The following is a 13,105-nucleotide window of genomic DNA, read 5'->3' on the forward strand; positions in this document are numbered from 1 at the left end:
GGCAGCAGTGGTGTGCTGGAGACAGAATTGGGATTCTGGATGTACCGGGGGGGGTCTGGAGGCAGCAGTGGGATTCTGGGGGCAGCAGTGCTGTGCTGGAGACAGTAATGGGATACTGGATGTACCAGTGGAGTTCTGGAGGCAGCAGTGGGATTCTGGGGGCAGTGATGGGGTTCTGGGGGAAGCAGTGGGATTCTGGAGATAGTAGTGGGACTCTGGATGCAACAGTGGGACTCTGGATGCAGTGATGGGGTTCTAGAGGCAGCAGTGGGGTTCTGGAGGCATAAATGGGACTCTGGATGTGGTGATGGGATTCAGGAGTCAGCAAAGGGATTCTGGAGGTAGCAGTAGCACTCTGGATGCAGCAGTGGGATTCTGGGTGCAGCAGTGGGATTCTGGATGCAGCAGTGGGATGCTGGGGGCAGCGATGGGATTCTCAAGGCAGCATAGGGTTCTGGTTGCATAAATGAGACTGGATGCAGTGATGGGATTCTGGGTGCAGTAATGGGGTTCTGGAGGCAGCATTGGGATTTTGGGGCCAGTGATGGGCTTCTGGAAGCAGCAGGGGGATGCTGGTTCCACATCTTTGCGAGAGCAGCATCGCTGCCTTGCTGAACCTTCTCTTCCTCCTGCTGGGGCTTCCCCACCAGGATCTGGGATCTCCAGGGAAGTGAGGCTGGGCTGCTGTGGGTTCGGTGTCTCCCACTGGGTGACATTCACGTGCTAATTGCTCCAAAATCCCGGGGACACGGCTGATCCTGATGGATGCAGGAGACTGAAGACAGAATTAATTCTGCAGCCACAGGCAGACCCACCATGAACACCCCAGTGGCCGTGCTGTGTGTCCCTGTCCCTGGTGTGAGCTGGGGGGTCCGGGTGGGTTTTGGGGGGAGCCCTGCCCGTGCTGCCCCCCTCCTTCCCCGCCGCCTTCCGCCCGCCCCTCCCTGGGGGCTGGAGCCAGCCCCTTCCTCGCTGGGGATTGTTTTGCAAGCAGCGTGACAGGATGAGGAGGAAATGTGCCAGGAATGGCTCCATGTCTCCTCTTGGGAGAACTGGAGTCTATTTATAAGCCCCCCTTCCCGCCCCCCTGCTCTGCTCCCCCGGGACAGGCAGACACAGCCTGTCCTGCTGCCTGCAGAGCTGCTCCTGCTTCCCCTCCCTTCCAGAATCACAGAGACATTCAGGTTGGAAAAGACCTCCAAAATCCTCAAATCCAACCTCTGAACACGCAGCATTCCCCGTGGATGGAAATGTGTGTGATGCACAGACTGAGCCACCTCCTCAGCACGTGGGTGCTGCTCTCACTGCTCCCCACGCACGGCCTGGCCCGGTGATAAATCCAAATTATCCTGTAGCAGGAGGGAATCAGCTGGAGCAGCCGTGCTGAGCCCCTGGCAGAGCTTAGAGCTGTGCCAGGGAGGTGGAGGAGAGCACTGATGCCTGGCTTGAAGTGGAAATGCCCTTAACAAGGTGGAAATGCTCTCAGCATTGATACCTGCATGGATTCCCCAGAAGAAGGTGGTTTGGAAAGACGGAGCTGCACTGGGAATTTTGTGGGAGAAACACTGGGCTGCAACTCAGGGCCGTGTCCCACACGGATGACTCAACCCCTTTCCTCTCCTCCTTCTCTTGCAGATTTCTCCAACCAGGTGAATTCCACATCCCTGAACTCCCCCACGAGCCGGGGGCCCATGGCCACCCCGTCCCTGCACCCGTCCATCGGGCCGGGCATCGGCTCCTCACTGGGCTCCCCGGGCCAGCTGCACTCGCCCATCAGCACCCTGAGCTCGCCCATCAATGGCATGGGCCCCCCCTTCTCCGTCATCAGCTCCCCCATGGGCCCGCACTCGATGTCTGTCCCCTCCACGCCCAGCCTGGGATTCGGCACCAGCAGCCCGCAGGTAAGGGGACGCTGCTGAGGGGTCGCTGCTGCCTGTCTGGGCAAGGAGGAGCCACCTCTGGGGGTTTCCTCGTGCAGACAGGCACCAAGGGGAGGCAAAAAGCAGAAGGACGAGGAGGAAACTAAGCTGGAGGTGTGCTGCTCCTCTGGGGAGCTGCTCTGGGTGGGTTGTGAGGGATCAGCACAGCTGGAACACAGCTGGCCATCAGCTGTTGTCCCCAGGATTGGGGTGGAAGGGGAGTAGTGACCACACCTGGGTCACCTGGGGGCTGGTGTAGCTGTGGCAGGAGCCAGAGCCACCCTAGGACTGTCTGGGGTTCTTCTCCTTCCTGGGAAGCAGCACATCCCCTCCAGGATGCTCATGTTCCCCACAGAATTGTTTTGATTGGAGAAACCCTCTAAGAAATCCACCACAAACCCACGTCCCCAAGTGCCACACCCACACACCTTCAACACTTCCAGGGATGGTGATCGCACCGCTTCCCTGACAATCCTTTCAATGAAGACCCCAAACAGCCAATCTCAACCTCTGCTGGCACAACTCGAGGCTGTTTCCCCTCATCCTGTCACTTGTACAAACCCAGGGCTCCTCTGCCTGCTGCCCCTTTCTCCTCACAGGGCGAGGAGTGGCCTTCGGTGGCTAAAGATTATGTAAAAACCCCTCCAAGCAGGGTGAGATAAGCTGTTTTTAAAAATAGCCAGATTGGGGTGCTGGCCAGCTCCTGCCACCTGTTGCTGGCTGCTCGCACGGGATATGTTTAGTAAAAGGGCAGATTAAGGAATTGGCCACCACCTGCTACTGGCTGCAGGTTTATTTATTCCAGGCCCTCTCTGGGACTCAAGCACCTGCCAGCACCTTTATTTTTAAATATTGGCCTGATTTATTCCCAGGAATAACCGAGCTTTTTACTACGTGGGGCTATTTTACTACATGACTGCTATCTCCAGGGTCCAGCATCCCGGTGCTGGTCAGAGAGGAATAAGATTTGCCTCTGGATGAGCTTCTCCCATGCAGGATTCAGCCTGTGACCCCCTCAGAGGTGCAGGGACCTGCTTCCCACTGAGGGACAGCAGCAGGGTGGACACGTCCCTCCCACCCCAGGGCCAGGGGAAGAGGAACTGAAACCATGCCTGGGAACGGGCAGCCAGAGCAAAATCAGCAGCCCCAGCGCCAAAATGGTGGGGAAGGAATGGGAAGGGGGATGTGAGGCAACCCTGGGGGGAGCCACAAGCCGGGGAGACGGCGGGGAAGGGGCGATTGAAAGGTGCAGCTTGGAAGCGGCCAGCGGGGAACCGAAACGAGCAGAGCTCCAGGGCAGAAGGGGAAGTGAGAGTGTGGTGGGATGGTGCTGGGAGCGAGCTGGCTCCAGCCCTGGTGGCTCCAACTCTGCTGGCTCCAGCCTTAATGGCTCCAACCCTGGTGGCTCCCGCCCTTCATGGCTCCAGCCCTGATAGCTCCAGTCTTTGTGGCTCCAGCTCCTTGTGGCACCAACCCTGGTAGCACCAGCCCTTCATTGCTCCAACCCTGGTGGCTCCAGCCCTTCATGGCTCCAGTCCTTCATGGCTCCAGCCCTTCATGGCTCCAGTCCTTGTGGCTCCAGTCCTTCATGGCTCCAGCCCTTCATGGCTCCAGTCCTTGTGGCTCCAGCCCTTGTAGCTCGAGCTCAGGTGTCTCCAGCTCAGGTGGCTCCAGCCCTTGTTGACTCCAACCCTGGTGGCTTCAGCCCTTCATGGCTCCAGCCCTGATAGCTCCAGTCCTTGTGGCTCCAGCTCCTGGTGGTTCCAACCCTGATGGCTCCAGCCTTGGTGGCTCCAGCCCTGGTGGCCCCAGCCCTTCGTGGCTCCAGCTCTGATAGCTCCAGTCCTTGTGGTTCCAGCTCTTGGTGGCTCCAGCCCTCGGAGCACCCGTCCTTTGTTCAGGGACTTGTCTGAAGTGTTTTTCCTCAAGGTGACACTTGGGAGGCCCTCAGCCTAATGGCTCCTGCCATCTGTTCCCTGTCTGGCCACATTAGGTCCCTGTCCCTGTCCCTGCAGCGGGCAGAGGCGCCTACCTGGGCCGGCAGAGTGCAGGGGGAGGAGGAGGAGGGGGGGGACAGCGAGGCTGAAGCTCGGTGGGCAGTGCAGCCCCCCTGGCCCAGCCAGCACAGCACAGCACAGGGGTAATGAGGCGTGTGGCCCCCGTCGCCGGGCAGGGCTGGCACTGATGGAAGGTGGTTTGCATCAGATGGCAGATGCCACTTGCCATCAGGCCACGCCTCGTCGCCTCTGGAGAGGCAGCAGAGCAGAAGGGCACGCGGTGTACGAGGTCCCCGGGGTGGGGAAGGAGCTGCCAGGCTCCCAAAAAACAGGGGGCTCAGCCCACCCCATCTGGTTCTGCAGAGGGGAGGACCCTGCAGCTCTTGGATGCTCCCAGCGCCCTCCCTCCAGCACTGGGAGTTTGCCAGGACCTTTGCAGGTTTGCAAACACAGCCCCAAAATCAGGGGCAGGGGATGCTGGTGCTGAGCTGGCCCAGGAGTGAGAGCCAGACCCTGCAGCTCTGGGATTTAACATGCTGCTTCAACCCTCTTACCTAAAAATGACGGGAAAACAGGGAAAAGAGTGCAGGATTTTCAGCAGGAGCTGCGAGGGGAGGACTTCCCATGCCTCTGCAGGGCTGTGTGGAGCAGCCCCAGGCATTGCTGGCAGCAGCTCGGGATGCCCGGGGGCCAGTGGGGAGAGATCAGACGTGGGATTAGATCGTCTGCCTTTGCACAATGCTCTTTGTAAGGGTGCCTGGGGGACCGGGGAAAGGCTGGGGTGTTTTTTGGGTTGGCAGGAGGAGGAATAAAGCTCTGCTTGCCAGGAGAGCCAGGATTCAGATGTGTGATGAGCTGGAGAGGGAGGGGAAGGAGCCGAGTGGTGCTGGTGTCACTGGGGGAGCAGGGCCCTGGTTCCTCCCCTGTCTGGGCTCGTTGCTGAGCTGGAGCCGTGCTGTCCCAGAGCAGAAGTGCTGTGCTAAGGCCAGGGGCTGCTGTCCCAGAGCAGAAGTGCTGTGCCAAGGCCAGGGGCTGCTGTCCCCTCCTCTGTCCTGCACGTGCTCCCGGGGCAGGCGCCAGGGCGGTGTGGGAACCCCGGGGTGGCTCTGCTGAGGTTTGGAGCCAGTGCTGGGAGAGGAACTGATGACTTTTCCCCTCCCCAGCCCGGGGCTGACTCAGCTCTGAGCAGCTGATTTTCCAGGCTGAAAAGGTTGGTGGGACCCCCACCCTCCTGGCTGGGGTTTGCTCTGCCCATCATCCCCCCAGCATTTTTGGGGGGATGCTCGGGTGGGCTCTGTGTGCTGCTGGGGCTGGGGGAGGTGGTGGGGAAGGGTTTCATCTTCATCAGGCAGCTGTGGCCTCTGGGCTCGCTCCCACAGCCAGGGATGCAGGGATCACCACCAGCTGCACCCGGGAGCTGGCTCCGCTTCCCAGAAAGGGCTCTGGGAGGAATTCCTGGGGCAGGTCACCCTGACCTGGCCACCCCTGCTGCCAGGGGAGCACAGAGATCATGTGGGACTCAAAAAGAGGTGCTCCTGCCTGGGACCTGCTCCTCCCTCCCCTGTGTGCTCTGTCAAACAGCAGCTAAAGCCAGGAGTGCATCCCTGGGTGGCACCAGCTCCCAGCTGCCTTTGATTCATCAGCTGGTACAGGCAGGGCGGCAGAGGGAGGCACATCCATCCCATTTCTCCAGGGTGGGTTTACCTGGCTCTGTTGTGTGGCTGCCAGTCGTCTGCCTGCCAAATATTCCCCACCAGCCTGGAGACTTGAAAGCCAGAGGAGCGGCTGTGCTGCTCTAATTGACAGATCACAAGCCCTGGGACTTCCCTGAATTAATTTGTGACAAGTGCAATTGCTGGGGATCTCTGTTAGAGCAGAGAAAGGCACAAACTGAAGCACAGGCCTGTGAATCCATGCTGGGTTTAGAGGGTGGCTGGGGTGGTGGCTCTGGGACAGTCCCTGGCAGGCTGATTCCCTTGGGGACACCCCAGTGATCCCAGCCAGCTCTGCTGACCAAGAGCTGACCAAGTCCAGGTCCCCCATCACCCCCTGGACAGAGTGAGCTTGTCCCCTTACTGAGATGGGTCAGTCCCACAGCTCTGTGCCTCAGTTTCTCTTTGCACACAGGGGTGTAACAGCCCAGTGGGGATTCAGCCCGGGAACCCTTCACTCCACAGCAGTGCCATGGTGCCAGTTCCACCCAATTCTCTGCTTGCTGGGGCCCAAGGAAAGGAAGGAGAGACATTTGGGAGTTGCAGGGACATGTCCCACCCACTCCAGCTCTGGAATCCAGGCCCTGTTGCAGCTGGGATGTGTTTATTTGCCAAGGAGCTTTCCTTTGGAGAGATAATGCTGGAGGGATATCTATAAATTGCAAAGCTAAACAAGAGTGTCCTGGCCTTCATCATCCATGGAAAGTCTCTCCCCCAGCCAGCAGCTCTCCCACGAGCCACCCCTGCAGATCTTCTTGCCTGTGTCCCGTGCTGGTGTGAAGCTGGGGTGGCTGCTGAGCTCTGGCTGTGGGGGCAGTGCAGGAGGAACTTGCTTCCCAATTAAATAATGGAAAAACATCCTCCTTGGATGGGCAGGGTCAGCCCTGGGTGCTTGGGGAGCTGGCCATGTCCTGCCCCTCGTGTCACCCTGCTGCCAGCTCAGAGCCAGCCCAGCTCCTGTGCCAGCCCAGATGAGTGCTGTGCCTTTGTGTGCCCAAATCCTCTTGGTTCAGCAGTGCTGCTCCCCACTGGAAGCGTGTCCCCTGCTTGTCCTGTCCTGTGTGTGGTACAGCCCCATGTCCCCCTGTCCCCAGTCCCAGCTGAGCCCTCTGCTTGTCCCTCCACAGCTCAACTCGCCCATGAACTCCGTCACCAGCACAGAAGACATCAAGCCACCCCTGGGGCTCAATGGAGTCCTCAAAGTGCCAGCACATCCCTCAGGAACGATGGCCTCCTTCACCAAGCACATATGTGCCATCTGTGGGGACAGATCTTCGGGTGAGGCTGGCACCTGCCCTGGCAGGGCTCAGGGCAGTGGGCTGGGGTGTGGCAGAGAGCTGGCATTGGCTCCTGGGGAGTGCCAGCACGGGGAGTGCCAGCAGGAGCTCTCCTTTGGGACAGGACCTGCCTGTGCCTCACACCAGGGGATGAAGAGCAGAGCCAGGAGACCCCAGGTCCTTGTTCAGCAGTGGGGTCCCATCCTCACCCTGCTGGCAAACAATGCATCAGGGGGTGTCCTCTCTCTGCCCATCCTTTGATCCACGCCGGTGCTGTCACACGGTGCCACATGAAAAGATGCTCTTGACGTGGAGATTCTCCACTCCTGGGAGATAAAGATGGGCTCATTCCCTTTGCTCTCCTGCTCTTCTAAAATCTCCCTGCTCCAGGAGATCTCTGGTTGCCTGCTTTGTGAGCCCTTGGGGATCCCTCCTGTGATCCAGGCTGGAAGTGGAAGGTGGGAATACAGTGGAGGGTGGGAACACAGTTGTGTGTCTGCTGTGGGGGGTTCAGGAAGCTCACAAGGGTACAGGGGGACACGGTGTCCACTGCTGCACTGACCCACCCCTGTTGTATGGGCCAGGAATGGCCTTTCCCTGGATGGAAGGCAGGATGTGACCCATGGGTGGCATCCTGATTCTGTGGAAGCCAAGAACCCTCTGCTCCCCCCAAAACTCAGCTGAGGGAGACCCTGGGAAGATCTGCAGGCAAAGAAAGGATCTGGGACCGCCTTTAAACCTGAATTTTATCCCTCCCCCAGGTAAACATTACGGGGTTTACAGCTGTGAGGGCTGCAAAGGCTTCTTCAAGCGCACGGTGCGGAAGGACCTGACCTACACGTGCCGGGACAACAAGGACTGCCTGATCGACAAGCGCCAGCGCAACCGCTGCCAGTACTGCCGCTACCAGAAGTGTCTGGCCATGGGCATGAAGAGAGAAGGTAAGGCCAGGCCTGGCCAGGGGGCTGCAGGGAGCTTGGAGGGCACCCAGAGGTGGTGTCGGCCTTGCCGAGGGGTGTCGTCGCTCCGCTGACAAAAATCTCGCCTGTGGTTTGGTTTTGCGCCTCAGCCAGAGGATCTGGTGGCCTTCAGAGTCTCTGTTCGTAGTGTCACTCACTGTGGAGCAGCACTCAGTGCCAGAGCAGTGTGTAGGTGATGGGTAGGGACATTTTCCACTCCAGCCTGGCCTTGGACATTTCCGGGGATGAGCTTCTCTGGGCATTCCTGTGCCAGCAACTCAGCATCTAATCCAGCGCTGTATTTTTTTTCTCATTGGGAAGAAGAAGCAGTTTGGTCTCTTTAAGATAGCTCTTCCTTAGTGGAATTTAAATTTAGGATCTAAACTTCGCCAGCAGTGCCTCTTTTAAATGATCTTTTTAAATGCTGACTGCATCTGTTCTAATCTAGCTGGCAGAACAGGCTTTTAGCAGACATGACGTGAGAGTGACCCCAGTTCTGTGCTGCTTTCTCCCCTTACATCTTCAGAGCCACACTTGCCTCCCTGACAGGCTGATAAAGGCAGCCCTGCTCTGGCCCTGGCCCACAGCTCCAGCCTGGGAGCCTTTGAAGAGCACTTAGGCCTGTCTGGAGCCTTGGATAAACAGGGCAGTGCTGGGGCTGCTCTGAGTGTTGGGCAAACCCTGCCACGCTCAGGTTATGGGGTTACCCCAGGACCAAAGTCACCAAGTGTCACAGCTGTCTGTGCTGGAGGTGTGGAGGGATTGCCAGGGCACCCAGGGGACCTCCTTGGCCCTGCTGAGTTAACCCTTGGGTGCTCAGAACAAACGTTCCTGCCCCAGCAGACCATGGAATGGAGAGATTGAGGCGTTCAGGGCAGTGCAGGAGTGGGGGTGGCATTGCCCTTGGTGCAGAGCACTGGGCAATACTGGATCCCACAGGAGATGTGCAGCAGGATGAGGAAAATCTGAATCAAAGGCTGAGGCATGGGAGTCTCAGATGACCAAAAAGAAGCCAAGAATTCTCCTGTGTGTTCAACGAGAGAAATACAGAGCATCCCCTTCCCCTGGTACTGTATCCAGAGCCTTCCACTGACCCAGCTACCTTTCAGCCCCCCAGAACAAGGTGTGCAGGGCTGGGAAAGGCAGCAGGAATGCTGGAACTCTGCCACCCTGTGAGCAGGTACCTGCTGCCTGCCTGCCCTTGGTGGTGATTGCATGGGCAGCGCCGCTAAAAATTACAGGTCCATTAATTAATTTCTAAATGGTGGTGGAAGTCCCCAGGGAGCACGTACAGTGTGAGGACTCTATTAATTCATCTTGATTAACATTATCACAATGAATAGCAAATGAATTCATAATGATCAGACAATTATTTAAAAGTGTGACAGATGGGATCTTGGTAACTCCAGGAGTGCGCTCAGGCAGTGCTGATGGATCTGGATGGGGAAGGGCAGGAACTGGTGATTTGACAGCAATCATTAGGTGATTTAGGCATAATCCACATGTAGGGAAAGCTGGAATAACTCCCCTGTCTCTTGTTATAAACCTAAAAATTCAGTGTCTCACAGAAATGTCTCAGTTGTCCTAAAGCTGAAAGTCAGAAGTTGGGTCTTGCTGAGCTCTGGAGTTTCATGTGTGATATTCACCAGATTTGTCAAATAAAGGTTTCTTCCCATTGCACCCATCCCAGCTGACTGGAATTGTCCTTACATCTCTCCTGTTCCCACCTCTATTTTAGGGAAGAGTTTTGGGCTAAATCCTGCATTGCCTAAGTACTCACAATGTAGCTGGCTTTTTATCCTCTAGCATAAACCCTTGTATCTTTTAAATAACAGAGCCTGGGTTATGAGCCTCATTTCCCTAAAAAACACCTTGTTCTGGAGACCTAATTTATAGCTGTGTAAAGGCACAGCAGATTCCTGCTGGGAAGTGTCTCTCCTGTTGCCCAGAGGTGCTGGGATTTAGTGCAAGCACAGTAAAAGCCTCTAAAATCAGTGCTGGGCTGAGTGCGAGGCAGGGCTGGGCTGGGGAGTGATGCTGGGAGGAGGAGTGAGAGCCAAGGTTGTACTCCATTTAAAGAGGGTGAAAGGAAAAGGGTTATTGGGTGAGAATTTGGATTAGAGAAGGAAAATCAACCTGATGGAGGTTTGATCCCAGCAGCTGAGGGTCTCAGGTGAACATACTGAGAGCAGACCCTGTGCCCATCCGAAGCAGCAGCATACCCAGGGTGGCCCTGCTGGGGGACAGGGATCCTTCAGGGCTACAAATCTTGGCTTAAAGAGGGGAAAGCCTGCAGGAGCAGAGGATTCCTCCTGCTGTGTGCATCCCTTCTGGCTGTTCCCTGCTAGGAACACGTCAGAGAGATCCCAACATTCGCAGTGAATGAGCCCCATGCTTTCTGAAATACTGCAGCCATAATAAATAAGCAACTGGGAACATTTTTTTCCCCTATGATTTTCTGCCAGCTGTGTAAGGCTTTGGTTTTTTATACTCTTGTCTCCCACTAAATACCGGATAGTCAACAAAATTAAGATTACCATCAGGGATCTTGACTAATGCAGGGATTATTATTGTGGGGGTGGCTGTTTGCATCCAGGAGCTGAACTCTCCGTGCTCAATCTGTTCCTCATCAGGGTCTGAGGTGTCTGTGCATCAGCAGCCTTGGCTTTGAGAGGGAAAAATTGGGAATTGCCTCGGAATCGGGGAGGCAGAGCTCTTGTGAAGAGTAAACACCGGGGAGGGGGCTTGGAACGGGGGGGTCTTGTGTGGCAGGGGGTGACAGCAGAGGTGACAGAGAGGTGACAGAGAGGTGACAGGGTCGGCGGGGGCGTGGTGAGCTGGGGCTGTCCCGGCTGAGGAGTGCTGGCAGCGCTCGGGATCGCACAGGGAGCAGGAAATACCAGCGAGGAGCCTTTCCCATGCTCCCGTGGCCGCTCACAGGGAGCAGCGTTGGGAACCGGCTCCCAGAGCCTTGCCCCGGACGTGAGGGGCTCCTGGGGAGAGCCAGGCTGGGCTGCACGACCCGCTGGGCTCCCGCATGCCAGCTGCAGCCTGGGCTTTGGTGCCAGGCGGGTGAAGCGGCTCTTGGTGCATCTCAGAGCCCATCTGGAGAGCAGAGAGCTCTTCCCCTGCAGCACCTGCAGTTCAGGCTGCATGGCTGAGCCCAAAGTTGTTCCTAAACCCAGGTGCAGGTGCAGCTGCTGAGCTGAGATCCCGAGCTGGGCTCGGAGCATCCAGGACATCTGTCCAGCTGCACGCCTGCTCTCTGACTTCAGGGCTTTGTTAGACTTCACAGCCTGAGTTAATTCTGTCTCTTCCTGTGTTTGTGGGTTGGTTTTTCCCCCCCTCTCACTTGCCAAGCTGAGGGGTTCAGCCTGGGAAAGGTTGGACTTGCAGCATCTCCCCAGCCTGGAGACCTTCCCGTGTTTCCAGGGAGCTGCTCAGTCACTTAGCCCAGAGGCACTGAAGATTCCCACATGGACTTGTGCCTGATCCCCTGCCATGGCTGTGCATCCCCCTGCAGTTTGGGCCATCCCAGCTCCTGGACCATCCCTCAGCAGCACGAGGAATCTGGGGACAAAGAGCAGGAATTCAGGTTTCCAACCCACAAGTGAATGTGAAAGCAGGCAAGTGGCCACAGCCTAGTGAAGGGGCAAAGTTCAAGAGCACAGTTATTTTTAGGAGTAATTTTGGAATGGAAAATGTCTTCCAGCTTAATGAGCTTGTTTCTTATATCCTTTTAAAGTGCTGCTCTTTAAACCAGCTGGTTAAATGAGGCTGGGTTTGGGGTTTTTTGTTTTTAAGGATGCTCTTAGGTTGAAAAAACGAGTTTGGCTTATGGTTTTCTCTCCTTTTGTTGCTGTTTGTTTATGCTTCAGTGTCCAGAGAGTGAAGTGAGCTAGAGATTTTTTGCTGTTGTTTTCCAGAGCTGTTCCTCTTGTGAACTAACTGCATGCAAAGGTTTCAATCCACTTTTTAACACTCTGAAGTTACACTTTTTAATTATCACGGTGGTATTTTGCATCCCTTAAAAAAATTACAGTGTTCAGTTGAAAATGTTGGAGGAAAAAAACCCCATTTATTTCATGTGTCGCAGCTTTTGAGGTTGTTTACAGTAGCAGAAAACTGCACCTCTGAAAAAGAAAAAAAAAGGTGACACACGAAAGCAAAGCAGAAGAAACACTGTCTGAATTTGTTTTCTCAGCTGTCTTGGCATTTTGGATATAAACAGGTACCTGGGGCATAAATGCTTCAAGATGCTGATGATACACAGCAGAGATGTGGCTTCATGAAAGGCAGCAGAGCCCAATAAATTCCAGTGTGAGAGAAACGAAAATGCCCAATAACCCCCACCCAGCACCTCATAAATAACCTGCAGGATGGGGGAAAACTGAAACTGAGCAGGTTTGGGGCTCTCTGGGCTGAGCTTTGCTGCCTTCCCCCTGTGCGCTCAGTTCACAGAGAGGTGTTTCCCTGAGAAAATCCCATTTTTGGGGCAGTAAATTATCCTTTCCCCATTGAAAGAACAACCCCCACCCTGTTGCTCCTGGAGGGGTGGATTTCCATCCCAAAAAGCTCTGTATTGACACTTGGGTGAGTGTCACTGGAGCTGCTGTAGCCTCCAGGTCTCTCCCAGCAAATAAACAAAGCTGTGCTGCTCCTGCCCTCTCAGAAACACCATTGCCCTGTGGAAAATCCTCTCCCTGCCTCCACTGACATTCCTTTGGGGCAGAAGTGCAGTGCCCAGGAGCGTGGCCACCCACAGGGGTTGGTTTGGGCACCAGAACTTCGTTGGGTGGCACTTTGCAATGGACTCAAAGCTGCTTTTTTAGCCATAAGATGCTGCCCCATGAGCAAAGCCAAGGTGTCCAAGGAGGATGGATCTGGTATTTTGGCACATCAGCCCTCGGGCTTGGGTAGCTGAGGTTCGTCTGCAGTCCACAGGATGAGACATTTTGGATTTTAAAGACACCAGAGGTCACCAAGGAGTGGCTTGGACACACGGGGCTCCATGTCTTGCTGTACCATGACCTGGGGAAGTGCAGATGGGCTGGAGAAGCTCAGGATGAAACATGACAGCAAGTGGCCTGAGGCAAGTACAGACCAAATCAGGCAGAATAACAGGAGAGGCTCTTCATCAGGTGCCATGGAAAACACAGGCTTCTGTCCTTGGCTGGGCTCAGACATAGCTGGAGGAGGTGGGGCTGCCTCTCCGAGCTCTCTGACTGCATCTTTTTTTCT

At 56.0% G+C, this 13,105-nt stretch overlaps 1 protein-coding gene across 3 annotated transcripts in view; it reads left to right on the forward strand.

Annotated features, from left to right (window-relative positions):
* The window catches only part of RXRA (retinoid X receptor alpha), a 99,790-nt gene that overhangs the window by 64,834 nt on the left and 21,851 nt on the right, over positions 1-13,105 (forward strand). For 2 of the 3 annotated variants that reach the window (XM_041406403.1, XM_041406405.1), the window contains exons 2-4: positions 1,636-1,901; positions 6,756-6,906; positions 7,667-7,846. In XM_041406403.1, coding sequence (XP_041262337.1) covers positions 1,636-1,901; positions 6,756-6,906; positions 7,667-7,846 — 597 coding nt within the window. Of the gene's footprint in view, positions 1-1,334; positions 1,519-1,635; positions 1,902-6,755; positions 6,907-7,666; positions 7,847-13,105 lie in introns of those variants that run through there. The other variant, XM_041406404.1, reaches the window with a different exon arrangement.

The sequence above is a fragment of the Onychostruthus taczanowskii genome, unplaced genomic scaffold (genome assembly GCF_017590055.1).
Source record: "Onychostruthus taczanowskii isolate IOZ18803 unplaced genomic scaffold, ASM1759005v1 scaffold25, whole genome shotgun sequence".
NCBI classification, from domain to species: Eukaryota; Metazoa; Chordata; class Aves; order Passeriformes; family Passeridae; genus Onychostruthus; species Onychostruthus taczanowskii.